General features: G+C 39.4%; 1 protein-coding gene across 4 annotated transcripts in view; it reads right to left on the bottom strand.

Annotated features, from left to right (window-relative positions):
- Positions 1 to 8,588: 8,588 nt before the first annotated feature.
- Positions 8,589 to 27,361, bottom strand: part of LOC116552201 (survival motor neuron protein) — a 42,045-nt gene continuing 23,272 nt past the window's right edge. The window contains exons 2-9 of one of the 4 annotated variants that reach the window (XM_032278848.1): positions 25,228 to 25,299; positions 23,035 to 23,154; positions 21,992 to 22,192; positions 21,684 to 21,836; positions 20,050 to 20,142; positions 18,642 to 18,752; positions 9,662 to 9,715; positions 8,589 to 9,163 (exon numbers count right to left, since the gene is read on the bottom strand). In XM_032278848.1, the coding sequence (XP_032134739.1) occupies positions 9,665 to 9,715; positions 18,642 to 18,752; positions 20,050 to 20,142; positions 21,684 to 21,836; positions 21,992 to 22,192; positions 23,035 to 23,154; positions 25,228 to 25,299 (801 nt within the window). In that variant the 3' untranslated portion in view covers positions 8,589 to 9,163; positions 9,662 to 9,664. The remainder of the gene's footprint in view (positions 9,164 to 9,661; positions 9,716 to 18,641; positions 18,753 to 20,049; positions 20,143 to 21,683; positions 21,837 to 21,991; positions 22,193 to 23,034; positions 23,155 to 25,227; positions 25,300 to 27,361) is intronic. The other 3 variants (XM_032278842.1, XM_032278863.1, XM_032278856.1) reach the window with 3 other exon arrangements.

The raw sequence follows: 27,361 nt of genomic DNA, 5'->3' as shown, positions 1-27,361 counted from the left end.
GGATATTAGCACTTGGATCCTTTTCAGTTATGCAAATATCAGGAAGTGGTTGCTCCACAGCCTTCTTGAATTCCTTGATGAGAAAGCCCTTTCTTTATCTAACATGTGACTAGGCTGCAAATTTTCCAAACTTTTAGGCTCTGCTTCCTGTTTAAATATAACTTCCAACTTTAAGTCATTTATTTGCTCCCACATCTAAGCATAGGCTGTTATAAGGAAGCAGCAGGCCACATCTTGAATGCTTTGCTGCTTAGAGATTTCTTCTGCCAGATACCCTAGATTATTTTTAAGTTCAACCTTCCACAGATTCCCTAAGGCATGAAAAGAATGCAGCCAAGTTATTTGCTAAGGCATAACATGTGTGACTTTTATTCCAGTTCCCAATAAATTCCTCATTTCCATTTGAGACCTTGTCAGCCTGGACTTCACTGTCAATAGCACCATCATCATTTTTGTCACAACCATTTAACCCGTCTCTAAGAAGTTCCAAACTTGCTGGGAGCAGTGGCTCACACGTGTGAGCCACTGAGGGTGGAGCTCTTGAGATCAGGAGTTCAAGACCAGCCTGGCCAACATGGTGAAACCTCATCTCTACTGAAATAGAAAAATACTAGTGAGGTGTGGTGGCACATGCTTGTAATCCCTGCTACTCAGGAGACTGAGGTAGGAGAATTGCTTGAACCTGGGAGGTGGAGGTGGCAGTGAGCCAAGATCACACCACTGCACTCCAGCCTGGGTGACCAAGCAAGACTGTCTCAAAAAAAAAAAAAAAAAAAAAAGTTCCCAACTTACCCTCATTTTCCTGTCTTCTGAGACCTCCAAACTCTTTGAACTACTATTCATTACCCAGTTCCAAAACTGCTTCCAAATTTTCAGATATCTTACTAGCAATGCCCAACTTCTCAGTACCAATTTGCTGTATTAGGGCATTCTTGCATTGCTATAAAGAAATACCTGAAACTGGGTAATTTACAAAGAGGTTTAATTGGCTCATGGTTCTGCAGGCTTTTCAGGAAGTATGGTGCTGGCATCTGCTTGGCTTCTAAGGAGACCTGGGAAAGCTTACAGTCATGGTAGAAGTGAAGGGGCAGCAGACACATCACATGGTGAAAGCAGGAGCAAGTGAGAGAGCTAAACTCCTACTTTCTGATCACATATCCCAACCTGCTCCAACTCCCTAAATCCTTCCACTGTGTCCACATGGGTAGAATATCCTATATCCACAACCTCTTGGATCAATAGTCCTCCTACCTTCTTGATCTAACTGCTTATTCTCAAGCTTTTTTTAACCATGACCCACAATTAATAAATTTCACATCAAAACACTACACACACACACACAGTTATATTCATATACATAACTGAAGTTCTATAAAAACAAATCTTAGTAAAGCTATATCAAATATTTTGTTAATATCCAAATAAATGAAAATTCAGAAATACAAAGTTCCTTGAAAGAGTTTTTATATGCACTGTCAACTGTTCTCTCATTCTTATGTTTTACCTCCTCCATTCCACCAAAACAACTCTTATGAGGGTCACCAATGAGTTCCATATTGCTAAATTCAGTGAATACTCATTTTAGTTGACCCGTTAGCAGCATATGGCCCATCAACCCTGTTCCTCAAAACACTTTCTTCATTTGGCTTCCAGGGCATCCCTCTTGATTTTCCTAACTCACTGAGAGCTGCTTCTTAGTCTCCTGCACTGTTTCTCCTCATATACGATCTCTAACCAGAGAGAACCCAGAGTTCTCTGACATCTTTCCTACTTGAATGCACTTCCTCAGCTACCTCATCTAGTTGAATGGCTTTAAATTTTATATCTATACTAACTTCTACATTTCCATCTCTAGCCCAGACCTCTCCTCCGAACTGTTGTTTTACTGTAATAACATAGACAAGGTCTCATTTTGTTGCCCAGTTTGGTCTTGAACTACCGGGCTCACATGATCCTTCTGCCTTGGCCTCCCAAAGTGTTGAGATTACAGGCATGAGCCACTGCATCTGGCCTGGACTCTATTCATGTCCAACTTCTATTAGGGGGCATCTCAATTTTCTTATGTTCAAAACTCAACTTCTTTCCTGCCACAAAAGTACTCCTTATGCAGCCCTCCATCTCATTAAATTCTGACTTTATTTTTCCAGTTGCATAAGCCAAAAATCTTAGTTTTACTTGACACTCTTCTTTCATACACCACATGTAATCAATGTACTGGCAAATCCTGGTGGCTCCACTTGCAAAATATACTCAGATCCAACCACAACTACCCACCCTGGTCCTAACTAGTCAGCCTGCTTCCTCCCTTGAAACCTATGGTGTATTTTCAACACAGCAATCAGAAGTCTCTCTCTGTAAGTCTGATCATGCTATATCTTGGGTTCAAAACCTTTCAATGGACTCCCAGCTTAAAGTAAGTGTTGATGACCTTACAATTGCTTACATATGGCCGCACCCTTGACTACCTCTCTTAGCTCCATCTCCTAATCTCTCCTCCTTACCTCCACTCCAGCCACAGTGGACTCCTTTTTATTCCCTAAACATGTGAAACACACTCGAATCTTAGGGCCTTTGTACTTATTTCCCTTACCTGGAATGCTCTCCCTGTAGCTGTACTTAGATGAGCTGAATCATTGCACAATTGCTAAAAGGACAAGTAACAATGTGACAGTGTTCTTTCATCTTTTATGCTTGTATACCAGAATTTACTTGAAAGTTTCTAAGTAGACAAGTATGGAAGACAGATATGTATACAAAATAACTGGACGGTAAAGATGATGTGAAAAATAAAAACCAAACCACTTAGTCATTCTAATTGGTATTTATAAATGTAAAAACAGGCTGGGTGTGGTGGCCCACGCCTGTAACCCCCCACTTTGGGAGGCAGAGGCAGGTGGATCATGAGGTCAGGAGATCGAGATCATCCTGGCCAACATGGTGAAACCCTGTCTCTATTAAGAAAAAAAAAAAAAAAATTAGCCAGGTAGGGTGGCAGGCACCTATAGTCCCAGCTACTCAGAAAGCTGAGGCAGGACATGAACCTGGGAGGCCGAGGTTGCAGTGAGCCAAGATTGCGCCACTGCACTTCAGCCTGGGCAACAGAGTGAGACTCAGTCTCAAAAAAAAAAGTAAAAACAAAAATGCTTTGCTGTTATATAACAAAGAATATAGCCATCACCATCACTTCAGCAAAACTATAAGCCCTAAAGTTTTCAAACTATTGCAGTTTGGACAGCTGTGGTGGCTCATATCTATAGTCCCGAGCACTCTGGAAGGTAGGAGGATCACTAGAGGCCAGGTATGCAAGGCCAGCCTGGGAAACACAGTGAGACTCTATTTCTACAAAAAATAAAAATAAATTAAAAACCAAAAGTACTGCATTTTGACAAACTTTATGAAGAAGAATAAAAATAATAAGCCAGAACATAGTAGAGATGCACTTGAAATCCAGAATCAGTATTTATAACATAGGTATGTTCCAGATCCATGCATAAAGAACAGCTGCTTTCAAAGGATGTAATGCCTTTTAGATATACAGAAACATTCAAAACTGCGAAAATATAGGAGAAAGTTCGGGTCTCCTATATTTGGATTCTTATTAAAATTGCTAACAAACTTAATTTTCACCATCCCTTTATTCTTCTGTAAATTGTTTATAAAATGACTTGAAAAAGAATCTAGTCAATTCTCATTATTTGAGGTAGTCATGTTCTATAAAGTTGCCACAAACACTCAAATTAGTGAATACTGAGCCCTTGCTCCTAAGAGAAATACAGGGTTAGGTTCCTGTAAGCCTTTGGTCACATTTTCATCAACCTATTAATACATAACCTTGTTTTATGTCTGTTTCTGTTTAAAGACACATTATTTAATAAATATAGACCTGGTGTGGTGGCTCACACCTGTAATCCCAGCACTTTGGGAGGCCAAGGTGGGCAGATCACCTGAGGTCAGGAGTTCAAGACCAGCCTGGCCAACATGGCAAAACCCCATTTCTACTAAAAATACAAAATTAAGCCAGGTGTGGTGGCAAGCGCCTATAATCCCAGCTACTGGGAAGGCTGAGGTAGGAGAATCACTTGAACCTGGAAGGAGGAGACTGCAGTGATCTGAGATTATGCCACTGCACTCCAGCCTGAGCAACAGAGTAAGACTCTGTCTAAAAAAAAAAAAAAAAAAAAACCATATATATATATATACACATACACACACACACACACACATATATATATAATATTGTTGATGCATTATCTAACTCCCACTCAACAGTACTATAACTCATGCCTCAACAAGGGTTATCTAACATATGTATTCTGTAAGACACCTCACAATCCACATGCACCTCAGAATACCATACTATATAGCACTTCAGTGCAATGCTTGGGCATCACTTTAAACCGTAAATCACAAACAGAAGATGAAAACATGAAAAATATGGAACTAGATAAACTACTTTCAAAAAGGACACTGGTTTATAGTAAGAGAGCTAAACAAAAAACAGCATTGTTCAACCCTAGCTGGGAATACCTGTGTAAGGTACTCAAATTTTTCACCTCTGTGTATATCCACGAAAAACCATGAAACTGCCATGAGTACTGATGTTATATCACAAATAAATTTTAGCAAGTAGGTACCTTTACAAATACAGATTCAACAAATAATGAGAATTGACTATAAATACTATTGCAAAAGCAAAAACTCTGAAAAGAAAATAAAAATAACTAAAATGATAATGGGAAAGCCATGTAAAAAACAGGAAATTAAAAGTTTTTAAATACATGAAAAGGTGCTGAACTTCATAAGATAAAAATTTATAAATATGAGATAGTCATTTTCAACTATTCAACTGACCAAGATTCAAAGGTTTGATAAATTATTGGCTATTTTGCAGAAAACAAACTCTCGATGTTAGTATAAATATAAATTAATGCAATCTCTACTGAGAACAATTTAGCAAACATTAAAAATTTAAATGCAATATCCTCTTCAACATTAATAGTTCTAATTCTAGATACTTAATCCTAAAGATGCTGACTGTACTATTAAGTAGCAAATGATTAGAAACAAAACTCCTCCACAAAAGCTCAATTCATTAAGTATGGTATATATTTATATATAAGAATATCCTGTAAATGCTTTAAAGAATGAGAGTTTTAAATACTGATATGGTATGTTCTCCAAGATATACTAAGAAAAAAGCACTTATCTATTAAATAACATTGTATCAATTATCTCTAAAGATAAAAAATTTTAAAAGTTCAAAAAGGGTAATGATATATCATGACAGACTTTAATTACTTTTTTCTTTTTTTTGAAACAGAGTCTCACTTAGTCACCCAGGCTCACTGCAACATCCACCTCCTGGGTTCAAGCAATTCTCCTGCCTCAGCCTCCTGAGTAGCTGGGATTACAGGGAACTGCCACCATGGCTAGCTAATTTTTTTTTGTATTTTTAGTAGAGATGGGGTTTTATCATGTTGGCCAGGCTGGTCTCATACTCCTGACCTCAGGTGATCCGCCTGCCTCGTCCTCCCAAAGTGCTGGAATTACAGGTGTAAGCGACCATGCCCAGCCTTAATTACATGTTTTTAAAAATTCACAATAAATGTACACAAATATTTTTAGAAACACAAAAGGGTATACTGTGAAAAGTGTACAGAAGGGCTGGGCATGGTAGATTCATGCCTGTAATCCCAGCACTTTCAGAGTCCGAGGTGGGTGGATCACCTGAGCTCAGGAGTTCGAGACCAGCCTATCCAACATGGTGAGACGCCGTCTCTACTAAAAGCACAAAAATTAGGCAGGCATAGTGGCACATGTAATCCCAGCTGCTCGGGAGGCTGAGGCAAGAGAATTGCTTGAACCTGGGAGGCAGAGGTTGCAGTGAACTGAAATCATCCCACCGTACTCCAGCCTGGGCAAGACAGTGAGCCTCTGTCTCAAAAAAAAAGTTAATTCTGTGGTTTATTTCTGTTAATGGCAACCCTGCAGAAAAGCTAAACTTAGAATATGTCTCAAAGTCATCTCTGTCTGATCCCTTAATGAAGGCTCTCTTCAAATATAGTACCTTTTGTCTTCTGAATGTAGGTATAGCTATGGCTGTAGAACAGACCATGCAGTTTTCCATCTAGGATTCCTTACAACCACAAGGACAATTACTACATGAAAGCCAGAGAACTAGCTCAGTTTTGACTTTATTACTAGGATTAGTCTAGCCAGGAGTGTGCAGGCTTTGATATTTTCTGTCAATATCTAAGGGGGAAGCTGCTTCATTACTAGATATTTTTTTTTTTTTTTTTGAGACGGAGTTTCGCCCTTGTAACCCAGGCTGGAGTGCAATGGCGCGATCTCGGCTCACCGCAACCTCCGCCTCCCGGGTTCAGGTAATTCTCCTGCCCCAGCCTCCTGAGTAGCTGGGATTACAGGCATGCGCCACCATGCCCAGCTAATTTTTTGTATTTTTAGTAGAGACAGGGTTTCACCATGTTGACCAGGATGGTCTCGATCTCTTGACCTTGTGATCCACCCACCTCGGCCTCCCACAGTGCTGGGATTACAGGCTTGAGCCACCACGCCCGGCCACTCATTACTAGATATTAAGATAAGATAAATAGGGGCCTAAAAATAGTCCTAGGTCAAACACCATTATGATTAACTAAACTTTCAAAACCATTTACCTAATGTAGGATTTAAGTCTTCTTCAAAATTAGCAAGAAATACAACTAATGCATAACCTGTCCTGATGAATTAAAGACTGATCCAAAAATAACTGAAATTTCTCTTCCATTTGCTCTCTTCTTTGACAATCCTATCAGTCTATGCTCTAAGCTCATCCTTCACTTCAAAAAACTGCCAGATATTGTAGACACCGTGAAGAATAAGATGTAGTGCCTTTTCTCTAATGAAAGAGGAAAGAGAGATATAAACAATATATAAACAATAAACATAATATAATGTGAAAAGCTATGTATAGAAATAAGTAGGCTGGGCATGGTGGCTCACGCCTACAATCCCAGCACTTTGGGAGGCCGAGGCAGGCAGAACACAAGGTAAGGAGTTCGAGACCAGCCTGGCCAGTGTGGGAAAACCCCGTCTCTACTAAAAATACAAAAGCCGGCCGGGCGCGGTGGCTCACGCCTGTAATACCAGCACTTTGGGAGGCCGAGGCGGGTGGATCACGAGGTCAAGAGATTGAGACCATCCTGGTCAACATGGTGAAACCCCGAAAAAATTTGCTGGGCATGGTGGCGCGTGACTGTAATCCCAGCTACTCAGGAGGCTGAGGCAGGAGAACTGCCTGAACCCAGGAGGCAGAGGTTGCGGTGAGCAGAGATTGCGCCATTGCACTCCAGCCTGGGTAACAAGAGCGAAACTCTGTCTCAAAAAAACACAAACAAAAAAAAAAAAAATACAAAAGCCAGGCGTGGTGGCACATGCCTGTAGTCACAGCTACTTGGAAGGCTGAGGCAGAAGAATTGCTTGAACCTGGGAGGCAGAGGGTTCAGTAAGCTGAGATCGTGCCACTGTACTCCAGCCTGCCTGGGAGATAGACTCTGTCTCAAAAAAAAGAAAAAAAATAAGTAGAGAGCAGCTTCAACGAGGGGAAATTACGTAGATGGGGTGGTGAATAAGAAGGCTGGGTGGAGGCCAGGTGTGATGGCTCACACCTGTAACCCAGCACTTTGGGAGGTCAAGGTGGGGAGACTGGTTGAGTCCAGGAGTTGGAGACCACCCTGGGCAAAATTGTGAGACCTCGTCTCTACAAAAAAATAAGAGGCCAGGGAGTGGTGGCTCCCACCTGTAATCCCAGCACTTTGGGAGGCCAAGGTGAGCAGATCACTTGAGGCCAGGAGTTTGAGACCAGCCTGGCCAATATGGTGAAACTCTGTCTCTACTAAAAATACAAAAATTAGCAGGGCATGGTGCCACAGGCTTGTAATCCCAACTACTCAGGTGGCTCAGGCTCAAGAATCACTTTAACCTAGGTAGCAGTGGCTGCAGTGAGCTGAGATTGCACCACTGCACTCCAGCCTGGGCAGCAGAGCGAGACTGTCTCAAAAACAAACAAAAAAAAGAATATGTAAAGACAAGAAAAATATGACATTAAGTGGAAATACACATGCACATACACAAAATGCCATGGTGGCATCCATATGAAAATATATACAAATATGGGCAAAAGTGCCAAATAATATGCAAAAAAGAAATACAATCAAGGCTGGGCGTGGTGGCTCACGCCTGTAATCCCAGCACTTTGGAAGGCCAAGGTGAGCGGATTACGTGGTCAAGAGATCGAGACCATCCTGGCCATCATAGTGAAACCCTGTCTCTACTAAAAATACAAAAACTAGCTAGGTGCGGTGGTGAGTGATGTGCACCTGTAGTCCCAGCTACTCGGGAGGCTGAGCCAGAATACTCACTTGAACCCGGGAGGTGGATGTTGCAGTGAGCTGCTATCATGCCACTGCACTCCGGCCTGTCTCAAAAAAAAGGAAATACAATCACAGACACATAGCTAATTTTTTTTCTTTTTCTTTTTTTTTTTTTTACATGAATAATGGAAGCACTGTGGTTTGTAGACACATAGCTAATTTTTAAAAAAATATTAATACTTTTATTATATACTTTTAAACATACAGAAGATAGAAAAAAAATAGTACAATGAATAGCCATATACATATCAGTTGGATTTGGTAACATTTTGCCACATATGCATCACATACATTTTGTTAAACCATTTTACGAGACATCTAACACTTCATTCCTAAATGCTTAACTACGCAAATTAAGAATCTTTTATAAACTACAACATCCTTCTCACAGCTCATAAAATTAGCAATAATTATCCAATATCATTCGAAATCTAGTCCATACTCAAATTTTCTCAACTGCCTCACCAGTGTGCTGCCCCCACTCCCACACCCCACCCCAGTCTTTTACAATGGTTTTTCAAAATAGGGTCCAATAAAAAATTTCACATTGCATTTGGTTATTACATAACTTTTACTCTAGAAGAGTTACCCATTTTCCACTTCCTTTTTTCTTTCCCAACACTGATATTTTGAAGAAATGAGGCTGGTTATCTTCTGTAACATTTCACATTCCAGATCTGTCTGATCGTTTCTTCAGTCATGTCATTTACTGCTGGTCTGTGCCACATTTCCTGCAAACGAGAAATTAGAACCAGAGGCTTGACAAATCCCAGTGAAACAAAACAAAACAAAAAAGACAAATTCCAGTGAAACCACGTCCTCTGTGGACACCCGTTAAACTTAACTAGAGCACTTCATATGTCATAAAGTGTACAGTGCAGTATGCCTAGGTCATCCTGTATCACAATCAAAAAACATGTCTGGTTCTCTGCCTACTAGTGGTAGAAAACAGCATCATATCCTAAAGCTCTCTTCATTGTGAAAGTATGTTTTTCTCCACACAACCCACCAGTATTTGGTGAGCTGATACTTTGACACCATAAGAATTCTAGTAGGGATGCAGATTAACCTTTTATCTAATAGTTGTGGCATCAAAATGTCTTTAATATTGTTTTACATTAATCTTTCAACTTTTTAACATTTCAACTTTTTTAATGCTCCAAAACATTTGTTTTCCACAAACCATAAAGTTTTACAAAAATTAACTTTCATAATGTTGGCAGACTTACTCCTTAATTTAAGGAATGTGAGCACCTCCCTTCTTTTTGATTTTGTCTGAAACCCTGTAAGGAAATCAAAGTTAGAAGAACAGCATATATATTTTATACAGATGTTAATCAGTATTTTATTTCACAAGACATTTTACTTATTTTATTCAATAAAATATCAGAAAATAAGTTGACAGTCTTTTAATGTGCTTTAAAAATTATCCCAAAGTAAACAATTGTTAGGCTGCAGTTAAGTTTTTTTTGCACTGGTGGCTCATGGCTACAGTCCCATGACTTTGGGAACCTGAGGTAGAGGGATCACTTGAGACCTGGAGTTTGATACCACCCTGGGCAATATAATGAGACTCTGTCGCTACAAAAAATTAAAAAATTAGGCCAGGCATGGTAGCACAGGCTGGGCGCAGTTGCTCATGTCTGTAATCCTAGCACTTTGGGAGGCCAAGACAGGTGGATCACCTGCAGTCAGGAGTTTGAGACCAGCCTGGCCAACATGACAAAATCCCGTCTCTATTAACAGTACAAAAAATTAGCTGGGCATAGTGGTGGGCATCTGTAATCCCAGCTACTCGGGAGGCCGAGGCAGGAGAATTGCTTGAACCCAGGAAGCAGAGGTTAGTGAGCCGAGATCGCGCCACTGCACTCCAGCCTAGGTGACAGAGCAAGACGCTGTCTCAAAATAAAAGTAGCTCAGGCTTGTAATCCCAGCACTTAGGGAGGCTAAGGTGGCTGGATCATCTGAGGTCATGAGTTTGAGACCAGTCTGGCCAAGATGGTGAAACCCTGTCTTTACTAAAAATACAAAAATTAGCTGGGTATGGTGGCCAGCGCCTGTAATCCCAGCTACTCGGAAGTCTGAGGCAGGAGAATCCCTCGAACCCAGGAGGTGGAGGTTGCAATAAGCTCAAACTGGGCCACTGCACTCTTGCCTGGGCGACAGAGTGATACTCCATTTAAAAATAAAAATAAATAAAGAGATAAAAATTAGCCAGGTGGAGTGGTATATCCCTGTAGTCCCAGCCACTCGGGAAACTGAGGTGAGAGGACTGCGTGAGTCCCGGAGGTCAAGGCTGAGTGAACTGTGAATGTGCCCTTGCACTTCAGCCTGAGCAATAAAAGTGAGACCCAGTCTCTAAAATATAAAATTCAAATTTAGAAAATTCAAAAAACATTTTTTTCTTTCAATATGTCCAATGATATTCCTGAGCCCACTTATACCTTATTTTCATCAAATAAAATATATGACCTTGTGAGAGGAAGACATTTATTTCCTGCCTGTTGCTTGCTGGTAGAAAAAGTAAAATAGCAAGAAGCTGAAGTCAGTAAGTCAGGCAACTAGCTGACACCAGTGGCCTTGCTGCAGAGAGGCCTGAGGGCTGGGAAAATAACTCCCCTTCTGTAACAGGTGCCTAGGTTACCTATAAACCCTGAGAATGTAGCAGAGAAATGTTCTTCTTCTGACCCAGGAACCTGCCTCCAGTCATGTCCTCCATGTTTGCACAGTCCACACCCCCACTTAGAGTTGCATCTGCCACCAAGTGATTTACTGCCTTTGTTCAGCTCCTGTAGCCCTTTACCTTCTTCCCTTCCTGTGCATGCCAAATATAAATTAGCAAATCAATAAAAGCTAAAGACTGTGAGGTCAGCTGCCCAGCCAATGGGCAATGACACAGTTTCACAGTTCCCCCTTTGGAGTTGTAAGCCCTTAAAAAGGGAAAGAAACTGCTTTTTGGAGAGCTCGGCTTTTGGACGCAAGTCTACCAGTGCTCCACAGGTGAATAAAGTCTCTTCCTTCCTCACTCAGGTGTCTGAGGGGTTCTGTCAGCGGCTCATCCTGCAACAACCTTAAACTACTTGTGTCATACTCATTTATTAAAATGAGACCATTAAAGACCAGCACTCACTAAAAAATAAAAAAATAAATAAATAAATAAACAAATAAAAAAATAAAGCCAAACAAAAATTAATACTAAAACATCTGTTTTTTTTTTTTCTGGTCAGATCCAGCCCAAATGTCCTCTCTCTTCTGGCTTCAATGCCTTCTCTCTCTCTGTATGTACACTAGCTTGCAGCAGCTTCCCATTTCATTACTAATTTACAGATTTTAAGATGTATTGAAAGATTTGTTACTAACGAGTACCACAGTTATAACCTATTTTATATTATTTTGACAATATTATTCTTGGTTATTTGCATTCTGCTTAGATTTTTAGGACAATAAGATAGAGGTTAAGAGCTGGACTCAGAGCCTATCTCAACCACATGGCTTCTGTAGAACAAAGGTTAAGAACTGCTAGCATAAGGCAATGACATCTTAAAAATACTTAAGCTGGGCCGGGGAACGGCTCCCACTTATAGTTGCACCATTCTGGGAGGCCACGGTGACAGGATCACTTGAACACAGGAATTCAAGACCAGCCTGAGTAACACAGGGAGACCTCATCTCTACTAAAAATTTTAAAATCAGCTGGGCATTGTGGCTTGTGCCTGTAGTCCCACCTACTCAGGAGGCTGAGATGAGAGGATCACTTGAGCCCGGGCATGACTGTGCCACTGCACTTCAGCCTGGGAGACAGAGCAAGACCCTGATTCTATTTTTAAAAATGTAAAAAAAAATTAAACAAAACCAACAACAAAAAACCACACTTAAGCTGTTGGAAAACCTAACAATCAGCAGTGGTTTGTCCTTTTTGTTTGTTTAGAGACAGCATCTCTCTCTGTTGCCCAGGCTGAAGTACAATTGAGACAGGGTAGGGACGGGACTCAGCGCCTCCTTCTCCTACCCCACCAAGGACCTCTACTGCAGGCTGGTGCAAGGGAGGCCCTATGGTTGGTGGAGACCCCAACCAAACCATCTGGACCATGCACCATAAATCTCACTCAAGGGGCCATACCTACTGATTATGAGGCCTTGAAGCTGCAGCTCCCATTATAAATCTTACTCAAGGGAGTTGCCCTATCTCCAGCATACACACAAGGCCAGGAGAAGGAACAATCCTTAACCTTAGCTTCATTATAATACTAAAAATCACACCTAGGGTGGAGATGTTAACATGCTAATGCGACATGCCAAGCATGAAAAAGCATGTTATGAAACTGCATAAGTGCTAAAAGTTCCCTGCCTCTACATACCTTAAAGTCACTCTTTTCCCACGACAGCCTCTTACAAACTGCCTTTCCAACTCTCTCTGGGGAGTCAGCCAGAAAATTGTCTCTCTCTTGTGCTGCCTCCCTTATACCTGGGCATATGCTCCAAGAAAGCCTTATTTAGGAAAATTCCTTTGGCCTCACAATTTCTATTGTATTAAGAGCTGAACAACACATGGTCAGTAACACAATGGTGTGTTCATAGCTCACTGCAGCCTTGAATACCTGGGCTCAGGGAACCTCCTGCCTCAGCCTCCCAAATAGCAAGGATAACAGGTGCATGTCACTATGTCCAACTAATTTTTTTAAAAACTGTTTGTAGACACAGGCTCTCAGCATGTTGCCCAGGCAGTCTCCAACTCCTGGCTTCAAGCAATCACCTCACCTCAGCCTCCCAAAGCACTGGGGTTACAGGCGTAAGCCACTGTGCCCAGCCGGCTTATTTTTTTTAATGATAAAAATTCCAAGAGACGCCGGGCATGGTGGCTCACGCCTGTAATCTCAGCACTTTGGGAGGCTGGGGGCAGGGGGGAGGAATCACCTGAGGTCAGGAGTTCAAGACCAGCCTGGCCAACATGGTGAAACCCTGTCTTTAAAAAAATAACAAATAAAATTCCAAGAAACAAAAATGCAAGCTAAGGAAACTGGAATTTCCTAACATTTCCAAACTGAAGTTCTTATGTTTATATTTTAATTAATTAACTTTAATGAATATGTAGAAAATACTTCTAAAAATAAGGATCATTTCTATAGTTAGCCAGAATTTGTAGCAAATATTCTGGAGAAGGCTCTGCCCAACAATCGCTGCTCAAACTCAGGTAAAAGAAACAGAAACATCTGGATGTTGTTGGTCAAGAGGCTCACACCTGTAACCCCAGCACTTTGGGAGGCTGAGGTGGGCAGATTACTTGAGCTCAGGAGTTTGAGACCAGCCTGGGAAACATGGTGAAACCCCATCTCTACAAAAAAAATACAAAAATTAGCCACGCATGACACATGCCTATAGTCCCAGCTACTCAGGAGGCTGAGCTGGGAGGATTGCTTGAGCCCAGGAGGCAGAGGCTGCAGTGAGCCAGATTCACTGAAAAAATCCACTAGGTTTTAATAACAGTACTATCAAGTACCTGAAACAGGAATGTTTAAGTACAATTTAACTCTAATTTTCATCCATGTCATCCTTCAACTATATTCTAACACATAAGTGCATTCATATTTTTAAACTGTTGCTAGAATCATCAATAATAAGATCCATAACTATCAAGAGCTATGGTAAAAATAGGCATTTTCCAAATTGTACAGGTGGCAATGCATATAGGAAGAATTTTGGAAAGCCAGTTGTCAGTATGTATCAAAAGCTATTAAAATGTTTACACTTTTTTTTTTTTAACCTGATAATGACATTTCTTATGCAAGGAAACAATCTACACAAAACTTTATATATATAAACGGTTATCTAATTATCAGCATTAAACCTTGTTAATGTTCAATATTTGGCAAAATACCAACTTATTCTGAACCAAGTTTATTAGGAACCAGGCACTGTTCCAAATGCCACAGATACAAGATACAAGGACTACAAGACAGACAGGGTCCCTGCTCTCATGACACTTACAGTCTACTGGGCATAAACAGATAAAACAGGCAAGAAAAATTATATCAGGGAATGACAAATGACATACAGAGAATCTAAGTGGGGTAAAGTGATATAAAATGAGGGGTTGTCACTTCCAGACTGAAGAGGGAAGGTAAAATTTAAGGTGATATCTGAATGGCAAGAAGCCTAACAACTGAAATCTGAGGCAGGGTTTCCAGATGAAAGAACAGTGAGTGCTAAGGCCCTGAAGAAGCTATAAACCAGGTACATAAGTGGAAGAAAAAAGTCCAGTATTGCTGGAGCAGAGGAAGAGAGATCATGAAATGAGATTTAGGTAAAGAAACACAATATGTTATACTTTGCAAACCAGGGTAAAAGGTTTAGATTTTAACCCAAGTGTTATTGGAAGCTATTGGAGGGTCTTTTAAAAGAAGAGACAGGATTGACTTTACATTTTAAAATATTACTCTAGTTTCTGTATGAAAAATAAATTTAGCAGGGTGAGACATGAGATTTGGGAACTACTGCAGTAAGGTAAGAGATGATGATGATGTCCCATTATCCAGAAAATATAAAGAGCTATTAATACCCAATAATAAAGACAAACAACCCAATTAAAAAATAAGCAAAAGATTTGAAAAGACATTTCTCCAAAGAAGATATATAAATGACCAGCAGGCCTATGAAAAGATGCAACATCGTTCAGTCATTAGGAAATGCAAATCAATGCCACAGTAAGGTACCATTTCACGCCTACTAAGATGGCTATAATCAGAGACAATAACAACTGCTGAAGAGAATGTAGAGAAAGAAGAACCCTTATACACTGTCAGGAATGTAAAATGGCGCAGCCATTTCAGAAAACAGTTTCGAAATTCCTCAAAGAGTTAAACATGGAGTTGGCCTAAGAGCCTACAATTATACTCCTTGTTGCATATCCAAGAGAACTGCAAACATGCCCATACAAAATTCTGCACACAAACATTCTTAACAGCCCTTATTCATCATAACCCAAAGAGGAACAACCCAAATCCTTTCTGGATAAACAAATTGTTGCATGTCTATATGATGAAATATTATTCAGCAACAAAAGATATGAAGTACAGCTATATGGCTTCAATATGGATGAGCCTCGAGAAACTTACGCTAAGTAAAAGAATCCAGGTATAAATGGCCACGTATTGTAAAATTCCATTTATATAAAATGTACAGAATAGGCAAATCCACAGAAATTAAATCAGTGGTTGTCAGGAGCTGGGAGGAGACGATATTAGGGAGTAAATTCTAAGGTGTATAGGGTTTCTTTCCGGGTAATGAAAATATTCTGGACTGGGCATGGTGAAGAAGCGGCCTTGTTGAGCCCAGGAGTTTGAGGCTGTGGTGAGATATGATCATGTCACTGTATTCCAGCCTCAGTGGCAGAGCAAGAGCCTGTCTCAAAAAAAACAAAAAAACAAAAAAACAAACAAAAAAAAAAACCCAAAACTAAAACCAACAACAACAACAACAACAAAACAGTGCAAACAAATGTTCAAAGCCACATTATTCATTATAGCCCCAAAATAAAAACAACCCAAATGTCCATGAACTGGAGAATGGATAAAATCTGAAATAACCGAACAATAGAATATTCATCAATAAGAAGGACTGAAGTACTGATGCATGCTACAGCATGGATGAATCTTGAAAATAGTATGCTAAGTGAAAGAAGCCAGGCACAAAAGACCACAAATAGTATAATTCCATTTACATATAATGTCCAAAATAGACAAATTCATAGAGACAGAAAGCGTAGTGCCAGGCACAGTGGCTCATGCCTGTAATCCCAGCACTTTGGGAGGCTGAGGCGGGCAGATGACTTGAGGTCAGGAGTTTGAGACCAGCCTGGCCAACATGGTAAAACCCCCCCTCCGCTAAAAATACAAAAACTAGCTGGGCATGGTGGCAGGCACCCTGTAATCCCAGCTACTTGGGAGGCCGAGGCATGCGAACTGCTTGAACCTGGGAGGTGGAGGTTGAGGTGAGCCGAGATCGCTCATTAGACTCCAGCGTGGGTGACAGAGCGAGACTGAATCTCAAAATTTAAAAAAGAGACAAAGGCCAGGTGCAGTGGCTCACGCCTGTAATCCCAGCACTTTGGGAGGCCAAGGCAGGTGGATCACGTGGTCAGGAGATCAACAGCATCCTGGCCACCACAGTGAAACCCCAATCTCAACAAAAAATACAAAAATTAGACAGTCATGGTGGTGCGCACCTGTAATCCCAGTTACTCAGGAGTCTGAGGTAGGAGAATTGCTTTTACCCAGGGGGCAGAGGTTGCAGTGAGCCAAGATCATGACACTGCAACTCCAGCCTGGGTGACAGAGAGACTCCATCTCAAAAAAAAAAAAAAAAAAGAGAAAGAGAGAGAGAGAGAGAGAGACAAAGTGTACTGACTCTCAAGGGCTGTGGAAAATGAGGGTAACAGGGTTTCTTTTAGGGGTGATGAAAATGTTCTAAAATTGTAGTGATGGCTGCATAACTGTGAAAACCAAAACCACTGACTTGTATACCTTCAAAGGTAAACTGCACACCATGTGAATTATATCTCAAGAAAGCTATTTAGAACATAAATTATGCCGATACTTTATATATACATTATATATTTTTTCAAATATTTCATAATTTAAAAAACCATAAAAGCTTAGAGTTATAACTGATCTCAAAACAAATTACAAGCTGCTGTTCTGTTACTTTTTGGTCATTAAAATGAGGAATTCATAATACATACAAATATACCAAGGTTATACCACAACTGAAGGGAGACTTTTTTTTTCCCCAGAGTTTCACTCTGTTGGCCAGGCTGGAGTGCAGAGGTACAGTCTTGGCTCACTGTAACGTCTGCCTCCGAGGTTCAAGTGATTCTCCTGCCTCAGTCTTCCAAGTAGCTGGGACTATAGCTGCCTGTCACCACACTGGGCTAAGTTTTATATATTTAGTAGAGATGGCGTGTCACCATGTTGGCCAGGTTACTCTTAAAACTCCTGACCTCAAGTGATCCACCTGCCCTGACCTCTCAAAGTATTGGGATTATAGGTGTGAGCCACTGTGCCAGGCCTTTTCCTTTCTTTTTTGAGATGGAGTCTCACTGTCACCCAGGCTGGAGTGCAGTGGTGCAATCTTGACTCACTGCAACCTCTGCCTCTCAGGATCAAGCAACTGTCCTGACTCAGTTCCTCAAGGAGCTGGGACTACTGGTGTGTGCCACTACGCTAGGCTAAATTCTTTTTTATATTTGTAGTAGAGATAGGGTTTCATCATGTTGGCTAGGCTGGTCTCGAACTCCTGACCTCAAGTGATCTGCCTGCCTTGGCCTCACAAAATGTTGAGATTACAGGTGTGAGCCACCACATCTGGCCTTAACTTTTAAATAAAAATATTAATGGGGGCACACACAGATGATACATTTAAAAACTTACACCTGCTGGGCATGGTGGCTCACGCCTGTAATCCCAGCACTTTGGGAGGCAGAAGTGGGTGATCACCTGAGGTCAAGAGTTTGAGACTAGCCTGACCAACATGGTGAAACCCCATCTCTACTAGTCACACCATTGCACTCCAGTCTGGGTACCAAGAGCAAAACTCCATCTCAAAAATAAATAAATAAAATAAAAATAAAAACTTACACCTTTTAGTCAGCTGTTTATTCTATATTAACTTACTAAAAATTCAAGTGTCTACAATATCACATAACAATTTTAGCAGGGCACAAGAGCTTCTTTTTAAAAATAATTTTAAATGTTTTGACTAAAATATAATAGAACTTGTCTGTAGGAGACTAATGTATAAAGTGACAAGTTTGAAGCCACAGGCCCCAAGGTTCAATTTGGTACATATTACCCCAGATCTTTGTGCACAAAAATAATTTCATTTTTATTTTATGAAAAATTATCCCATCTTTTCCATCCTCTACAATCAATTCAAATGAAAGCAGAAATTTAAAAAATTATTTAGAAAAAGAATTTAAATATATTGTTAGATTATACATAATCAAAATAACCTAAGAAAGGCATGAAAGCTTTTAAAATTAACTACAATTATACTAAGGGACAATGCAAGAGTAATTTAAGCCTCAAACAGATAGTTGTATTTTTTATTTTTAACTAACATAAAGAGAGAAGCAAGTAGTATTTTATAAATTTACAAAACAAAGTCACATAACTACAAAACATTGTCAGGAAAAGATGCTAAGCAAGCACTTACCATATAATAGCCAGTATGATAACCACTCATGTACCACGAGATTAACATACTTCCCAAAGCATCAGCATCATCAAAAGAATCTGGACATATGGGAGGTGGTGGGGGAATTATCTGGAGACAGAAAAAGGTATATTTTATATCCAGTAAACAAAAAAGTAAAGTCTGGAGACTTATATTATATAGTGAATGCTGGATATTAAGTGTATGTTTGCTTAGATCATCTTCTACTTAAATTTCTTTCTTTTTTTCCCCTAAACAAAGATGTGGTCTTGCTAAATTGCCCAGACAGGTCTCAAATGCCTGAATTCAAGTGATCCTCCTGCCTCAGCCTTCTAAAGTGCTGGGATTACAGGCATGAGCCACTGTACCCAGCCTTAAATTTCTTAATGTATCTAGCATTTGGAGAAAGCCAACTAGTAACAACAAAAGACCAACAAAGTTAAATTAAACAAGGATCAACTAACAGTGACATAAAATGTTTAAACATTTTTATTTCATTAGACTATATATTTGTTCCACTATGAAGCTATGAGTAAAAAAATCAAGTACAAATGCTTTCATGCTTTTCCTCAACACACGCACATAATATGAACACAAAGAGCTCATACAGCATTTCAAGGGCCATTTTAAGTAAAGGGTAGAACATGTGTCCTAACCCCACCCCAATAAATGGCATGCCAAAAAGTATCTTTGTATCTATAGTTAATACCTAAAAATCTACCGTTAGAAATCCGGTTTACAGCCAGGTGTGGTAGTTCATGCCTGTAATCCCAGAACTCTGGGAGGCTGAGGCAGGCGGATCACCAGAGGTCAGGAGTTGAAGACCAGCCTGGCCAACAGGCTAAAACCCTGTCTCGACTAATAACACAAAAGTTAGCTAGGTGTGGTGACGCACACCTGTAGTCCCAGCTACTTGTGAGGCTGGGGCAGGAGAATCGCTTGAACCCAGAGGCAGGGACTGCAGTGAGCCAAGATCACACCACTGTACACTATCCAGGGGAACAAGGACAAAACTGCCTCCAAAAAAAAAAGAAAGAAATCCAGTTTACATCAGAAACTAACATCCAACTTTACTTAGAAGGGCAAATACTAAAATACTAATCCCTTATATGTGGTATAATTAAATCCTTTCTAACAGGAACCTCCCTATAGAATAGATACTAACTTCTGCCAGGAAAGAAGCTGGCAACATAGAGCCTAAAGTTGGCACTACAAGAACACTGCATTTAGGTAACAGAAAAGAATTAAAAACACACACACAAATAACCCAGAGGTTTAGTTCAAATTTCTACCCATTAGAATCTGGCCCTAGGGATGGTCTACGATGACATTTTCCAATCCTCTATTCTGCTAAATATCAAATTGTACGTGAGGGCAAAATCTAATATATACATGCTTTTTTACTTACTGGTGGTCCAGAAGGAAATGGAGGCAGGCAGTGTGGTAGAAAGGGAGGTGGTGGTGGTGGTGGCGGTGGCGGGGCATTGAATTTTAGACCTGGCTATAAGGAATAGTTCAAAGGAAAATTAATTTACCCATTTCAATATGAATGAATAAAAATGATTAAAAATCAAAAAAATAAAAATACCCAGAATAATATTTGTATTATACGTATAAAAAAGATTAAGTGAAATTTCATGCACCAAAATCCTGAAGTCAAACAGACTCATAATTCAAATGACAACCCCTAGATTTTTCTCATTTCCTTTCTAGGTAGATATTAAGGAAGTAAAACAAAATAAGAGTGGTAATTACCTAATAAATCAGACAGTCTATTTAGCAAGATTATTTCAATCATAAAAGACTATACCCCCCAATTTCATTAACTAAATTGTATAATGTTTTTATGGAAATCAGTTTAGTTATATAAGCTAACTTAGTGCACATATTGTAAAAACTAGCAAATCTCACACCTTATAAAAATCAGCCCCCGAGACCAAAGAAGCATAATATATACACTCTGAGAGGATTTATCATTTTAGATTCAAGAAACTATAACATGATGTCAGCCTCAATAAGAAAGTTATCACAGAAAATCTTAAGAAAAACTTTAGATGAATCATGCTTCATTTTAAAAAATGATTGCCTAGGCCAGGCATCTGTAATCCCAGCACTTTGGGAGGCCAAGGTGGGCAGATCACTTGAGGTCAAAAGTTCGAGACCAGCCTGGCCAACATGGTGAAGCCCCACCTCTACTAAAAATACAAAATTAGCTGGGTGTGGTGGTGGGCACTTGTAATCCCAGCTACTCGGGAGGCTGAGGCAGGAGAATCGCTTCAACCCAGGAGGTGGAGGTTGCAGTGAACCAAGAATGCGCTATTGCACTCCAGCCTGGGCGACAGAGCAAGACTCTGTCTCAAAAAAAAAAAAAAAAAAATTATTGCCTAAATACCATTCCCTCCACAGAAGAAATCGCTGGTTTACACAAAAGAGCTGAAAGGGACAAGCCCTTAGGTTCCATGACATAATCTAACCTATAATACAAATCTTTTTAGAACTAGTTTTTTTTTTTTTTAAAACAGATGTTCAGTGTTTTCTCATAATAGACCTAGTTTCTGTTACTTATAATCCAAGGATCATAAATGAAAACAATTACATTTGAACTCTACAAAACAATCTGAGAGCGCCAAGGGATTTTATCTATATTAGATGTAAATGATGTGTTCTTATTTTACATATCTTATACAGGTGACATGGGAAACAACAGCATGTCATCCAGCTGATGATAAAGTATTATACTTTCTAACTTAAATAAGTGTGCTCATTATTAGTCTAATACCTAATACTCCACAAAAGAAGGTGGATAAATCTTTCACATAAAGTATTTTGTGGCATTCATTGCAGTGTCTAAGGTTTTTTTTTTTAAAAAAAATAACTATTTTGCATCATTATCTTATTTCATTGTCTTATTTCTTGTGTCTTTACAACATCTAACAAGAGTTACAAAGGTTTCATGGGAGAGCTACAAATTAGTTAATAAAAAGGTTACACACCCTGATATTAACTATTTTGTGGGAAACCTTTCATAAGTAGAAGGTTTACCTTTCCTGGTCCCAGTCTTGGCCCTGGCATAGGGGGTGGTGGAGGAAAAAAAGAGTTCCATGGAGTAGCTTTGGACTTGATGTTATCTGATTTATTTCCAGGAGACCTGGAGTTCTCACTTTCATCTGTTGAAACTTGACTTTCATTTTCATTCTTTAAAAAGAAAAAATATGTAGGTTTTTGTTATAAGGGTGTCATTACAAAAAACTTAATGCCCCGGTGTATCTAACTGACAACTACTTATGTTGTTTAACAGTTTCTCATCTAGTCTCTGCTTCCAGAAACTGAATTTTTTTTTGTATCCTTACCTCTTGAGCATTCTGTTCTATATTATTAGCTACTTCGGAGATTGGGGAAAGTAGGTCAGACAGATTTTGTTCCTCTCTGTTTCCATATCCAGTGTAAACCACAACACAGGTTTCTCTCTTAAAGTCAATTGAAACAATGGTAGCTGGGTAAATGCCACCGTCTTCTGACCAAATGGCAGAACATTTGTCCCCGATTTTCCACTACAAAAGAAATCAAAGATACATATGTGCAAACATTTCTTTTGACGAGGGCAAATTATCATCTTGTTTTGATCAGTGGGGAGGTGAAGAATAGAGGGTAATTTGGAAGGCAAAATGATGTAATGAGAAAGGCTTGGGGTCTAAACACATAAATCTGAATTCCAACTCTCCCCTTATATAATGACGGACAAGTTTCTGAATCTCTTTGAGTCTTAGTTTCCCCATCTTATTAGATGGCTATAATATAAGCTACTTCCCATATTTGCTGTGAAGAGCAGGAAGGACAGAAAATGTATATGGTGCCCAGCACTCTGATCTGGCCTAGAGCAAGTGCTCATCAACTGTTAGCCTCTCTTCCTCCTTGGTAATGATGAAACTAAAGTTGGCTAATGAGACACCAAAATATTCAGCTTTCAGAATTACTATTTTTAACTAGCAGAAATAATCTACCTAGACGTCTGGGTTCCTTGGAATTAATAGTTCTAGAGTTTTTGAAAAAAAAAAAAAAAGGAAAAAAAATCCATCTCTCAGCTTAAGATGTAACACGCTAATTCAGCTTACAGTTGTTGGGTACTCCTCCCAAACAGCATCTCCTTCTCCCCGCCTTCCACTCGCAAATGGAATGCATGTCCTGATTTTTGATTTATCATTCCCATCTAATTCCTTATACTTTCATGACTAACATGTATGTTCCTAAATAGAAAATAGTTGTTTTTGATGTTTTATAATTGCATGTCAATAGAAACACTGTACTAATCACTAAAGTTAAAGATATTTTACTAACATTAAATAAGGACTAACAAGATATCCTTTGAAGTTAAATCTCAACATTTTGAAATAACCTGTTTTACAGGAACTGCAGTATTCTTCTTTTGGCTTTTATTCTTCTTCGCAGGTTTTCTTTTAGGTGTGCTTTTTGGTTTACCTGAAGTTTCACAAATGTCACCATTCTTTAGAGCATGCTATGAAAATAGAATAAAAATGTACATGTTACAGGGTGGTACATAAAATAAAAGTCACAACATAACTCAGTTACCACTATATGCTGGTATCAAGGATCCACCACCTCAGAAAGCATCTATTTCCTTTTGGCCACTTCCTACACTATAAAAACTGCTCTTAAAGGCATTATATCTGATTATCAGCTCTAAAGACCCTTTTAATCAAATCTCCTTGCTCTCACTCTCTCTGTAACATTAGGCCCCGTTAATTATCTTGCTTCCTGACATTCATGGCACCTTGGATGTCATAGCAATGTAGGGCCCCAATGCTTTCATTACTTTTGATCAAGCCTTAGACTTAGGCATTCCCAATAAATCTGGCCATCCTTCTTTACTTGCTTAAGGCCATCTATTCTTAATACTTTAATTACAACAGTCTGCAAACACACTTCTGAAGCTATTATCCAGATCTGACTTTGCTGAATCCAACATTTCCAATGATCAATTTCACATCTTCGTACCTCAAATTCAACACTACTAAAACTATCGTTTTCCCAAATCAGTTCTTTTCCTTCTTTACTCAGATTACTTCCCCCTGCAATATCACCAAGCCATCCCACATTGAGCCCCATTTCAATCTCTATTTTATAGAACTCTCTTGGTAATTCTTTTTTAGTCGACTTCCAGTTTCAGTGTATATTGGAAAGCACATTTAAAAATCTAGGCCAGGTGCAGCAGCTCATTCCTGTAATCCCAGCACTTTGGGAGGTCAAGGCGGAGGGATCGTTTGAACTCAGGAGTCCAGGCCAGCCTGGGCAACACAGTGAGTCTGACTCTATACAAAGACTACAAAAATGAGCTGGGTGTGGTGACCCATGCCTGTGGTCTCAACTACTCAGAAAGCTGAGGTGGGAGGATTGTTTGAGCTCATGAGTTAAAGGCTGCAGTGAGGCATAATTGTGCCACAACACTGCAGCCTGGGTGACAGGGCAAGACCGTATCTCAAAAAAAAAGAAAAAAAAAAAAAGAAATCTAGAATTCAGCTACAAAGGTGACACAGAGGTCTGATCCTTAGCTCATGTCACAAGAGTAACTATGAGAAAGATATGAACTCAGTATGCTTGGTGCTCTTTATACACTGCATGAGTATATGCTCTGTTTGCTCAAGGTAGCCTGGACTACTGATGACCCATATTTACTACTCTGTAAGACTAAACACTTCAGAGAGTAGAGAAGGTGATGATGTTGGCCAACTATTTAAGTGTCTTGTTTGAACCACAGAACCACACTACACTTCCTAAAAGAACTGTATACTCCTACCCAACAGGAACACTTGACTTCATACCCAACTCATAGGATTTGGGATGATTAGATTAATTTAACATGTGCAAAGCACGTAGAGCACTGTCAGCATTCTACAAGTATTAATTACTGTACTACTGCTATTTATTGTCATCATTTTATTAAATGCTTGTTAAATGTTTAAAATTATAATTCAGACTGTCCTTTTCCTATTAATCTCAATTAGAGGACTTCTACAGTTTGATACAATATAAAAATACTAAAAATAATACTTTTTTTTTTTTTTTGAGACAGAGTCTCACTCTATCACCCAGGCTAGAGTGCAGTGGCGCAATCTTGGCTCACTGCAATATCTGTCTCCCAGGTTCAAGTGATTAACCTGTCTCAGTGTCCCAAGTAGCTGGGATTACAGGCACGTGCCACCACGCCTGGCTAATGTTTGTATTTTTAGTAGACAGAAGTTCACCATGTTGGCCAAGCTGGTCTTGAGCTCCTGACCTCCAGTGACCCACCCGCCTTGGCCTCCCAAAGTGCTGGGACTACAGGAGTGAGCCACCGCACTCGGTCAGGAATAAATGTCTTAAATTTTATTTAAATTGCCTCCACAAAAAGGATGACATATACAGGCTATAAACTTCTAAAGGAAGACACCACCTGATTTAATAACCCATATTACCAACTACTCTTCAAAATGAAAACTGAATAACATGTACTTTAACACTTTATCAATTCTTTTCCAAATGAGTAATAAGAGAAAATAAAAAAATGAGTAACTAAGTAAGCATTTCATACCTTAAATGAAGCCACAGCTTTATCATATGCTTTTATCAATGCTGTATCATCCCAAATGTCAGAATCATCGCTCTGGAAAGGGTAAGAAATAAAAACAACTCATGATCAGGTAGGTTTAATCAGAAAATGTATGTTAGTACCAAGAGTCATCTCAATCCACACATAACCAAATTACACTGAAAATGAATATTTAAAATCCTAAATAAAGCCACAGGAAACTTACCTGCTTAGAGGTTATGTGACTTGACTCCCAAAGCTGGACACAGGTGAATGAATGCCATCAAGTGAATGCCCCTACAATTTAATTCCTACCCACAGATCATGAGTAGATTTGTGCAAAGCCAGCTACATTTATTTCAATTAAGATCAGATAAAACTTGACTTCATTTAGACTATGGGAATGCTATTCTGACTTCAGAATCTATCATCCAAAGTAAATTTTTGTCTTGAAATTATAATGTTTCTAGATTATAAGGATACAAACTGTTAACAGTGACTAACCAATTTTTGTTTTATTTTCATTATTATTTTTTATTTCCATTTCTCTTTCCTGCTTTCCTGGTACCAATTTTCTGTTTCTTTCCTTTTTTTTTCCTTTCTTTTGTTTCTTTCTTTCTTCTCTCCCTCCCTCCCTCCTTTCTTTCTTCCTTCCTTCCTTCATTTCCACCACACCTGGAAATATTTTTATCCAGACATGGTGGCTCATGCCTGTAATCCCAGCTAACTGGGAGGCTGAGACAGGAGAATTACATGAGCCCAGGGGTTGGAGGTTGCAGTAAGCTATGATCATCCCACTGCCCTCTAGCCTGGGTGACAGAGGGAGACCCTGTCTAACAACAACAAAATAATAATAATAATAATAACAGTAATAATAAAAGTCACTGAGAGATATATGGAAATATGTTAATCTCCAGAGATACGATCTAACTAGGGATTTAAGACTGTCACATAAGACAAAACAAAAAACAGTATTAAGGAATTCTGAACATCAAAATGTGAAATATAAACAGTAAGTATTTTAATTGAAAAGGAAAGAAATTAATGTATACTGAATGATCATATGGAGGAAACAGGCCTAAGAAATAAAAACCAACAGGATTTGGGCTGGGCACGGTGGCTCATGCTTGTAATTCCAGCATTTTTGGGAGGCCGAGGCAGGCAAATTGCTTGAGTCTGGGAGTTTGAGACCAGCCTGGGCACTATGGTAAGAAGCTCATGTCTACTAAAAATACAAAAATTTAGCTGGGCATGGTGGCACATGCCTGTAGTCCCAGCTACTTGTGGGGCTGAGGTGAGAGGGTCATTTGAGCCCAGGAAGTTGAGGATGCAGTGAGTAGAGATGGAGCCACTGCACTCCAGCCTGGGTAACAAATTGAGACCTTGTCTCAAAACAACAACAAAACAAAAAACCAATAGGATTTGCATAGGTAGACAAAATAGAATGCATTACAACTACAGCATGAACAACAACAAAGAGGCATGGAAGCAAAATCAAACACACTAACTATAAGAATGCACTTAGGTGAGGTAACTAAAGGAGTCAAATTCATAGAACTAGAAAGAATGATGATTAACAAGGGCTAAGTGGAAGGAGAATTTGGGATTTGCTAATGGGTAGTTTCAGGTTGCAAGATGAAAAAGTTCTGAAGATCTGTGGCACAATATGAAAATACTTGATGTTACTGAACTATATATTTAAAAATGGCTAAAATGACCATTTTTTTACTTCAACAAAAAATAAAATACACTGTATGAGGGATTAGTGAGACAAGTCCAAATAGAATCAAATATATACTATAGAGCGGAGTTGGATTTGGTATACTATAAAGTATGTTGGATTTGGTATAGTATTAGTCAATGAATTCCAAAAAAGTTTGTTATAAAATTCATTGAGTTGTAATATCATTTTTTGTCATTTTCCTATTTTTTTTTTCTTTTTGTTTTCTCTTGAGACAGAGTCTTGCTCTGCCACCTAGGCTGAAGTGCAGTGGCACGATCTCAGCTCACTGCAACCTCCATCTCCCAGGTTCCAGTGATTCTCCTGCTTCAGCCTCTCAAGTAGCTGGAATTACAGGTGCCTGCCACCAAGCTGGGCTAATTTTTGTATTTTCGGTAGAGACGGGCTTCACCATTT

Source organism: Sapajus apella, unplaced genomic scaffold, assembly GCF_009761245.1.
Source record: "Sapajus apella isolate SASKATOON/1434 unplaced genomic scaffold, GSC_monkey_1.0 scaffold1, whole genome shotgun sequence".
Taxonomy (NCBI): Eukaryota; Metazoa; Chordata; class Mammalia; order Primates; family Cebidae; genus Sapajus; species Sapajus apella.
The sequence above is the reverse complement of the archived record's forward strand: the minus strand, read 5'-3'. Positions and strand labels throughout refer to the sequence as shown.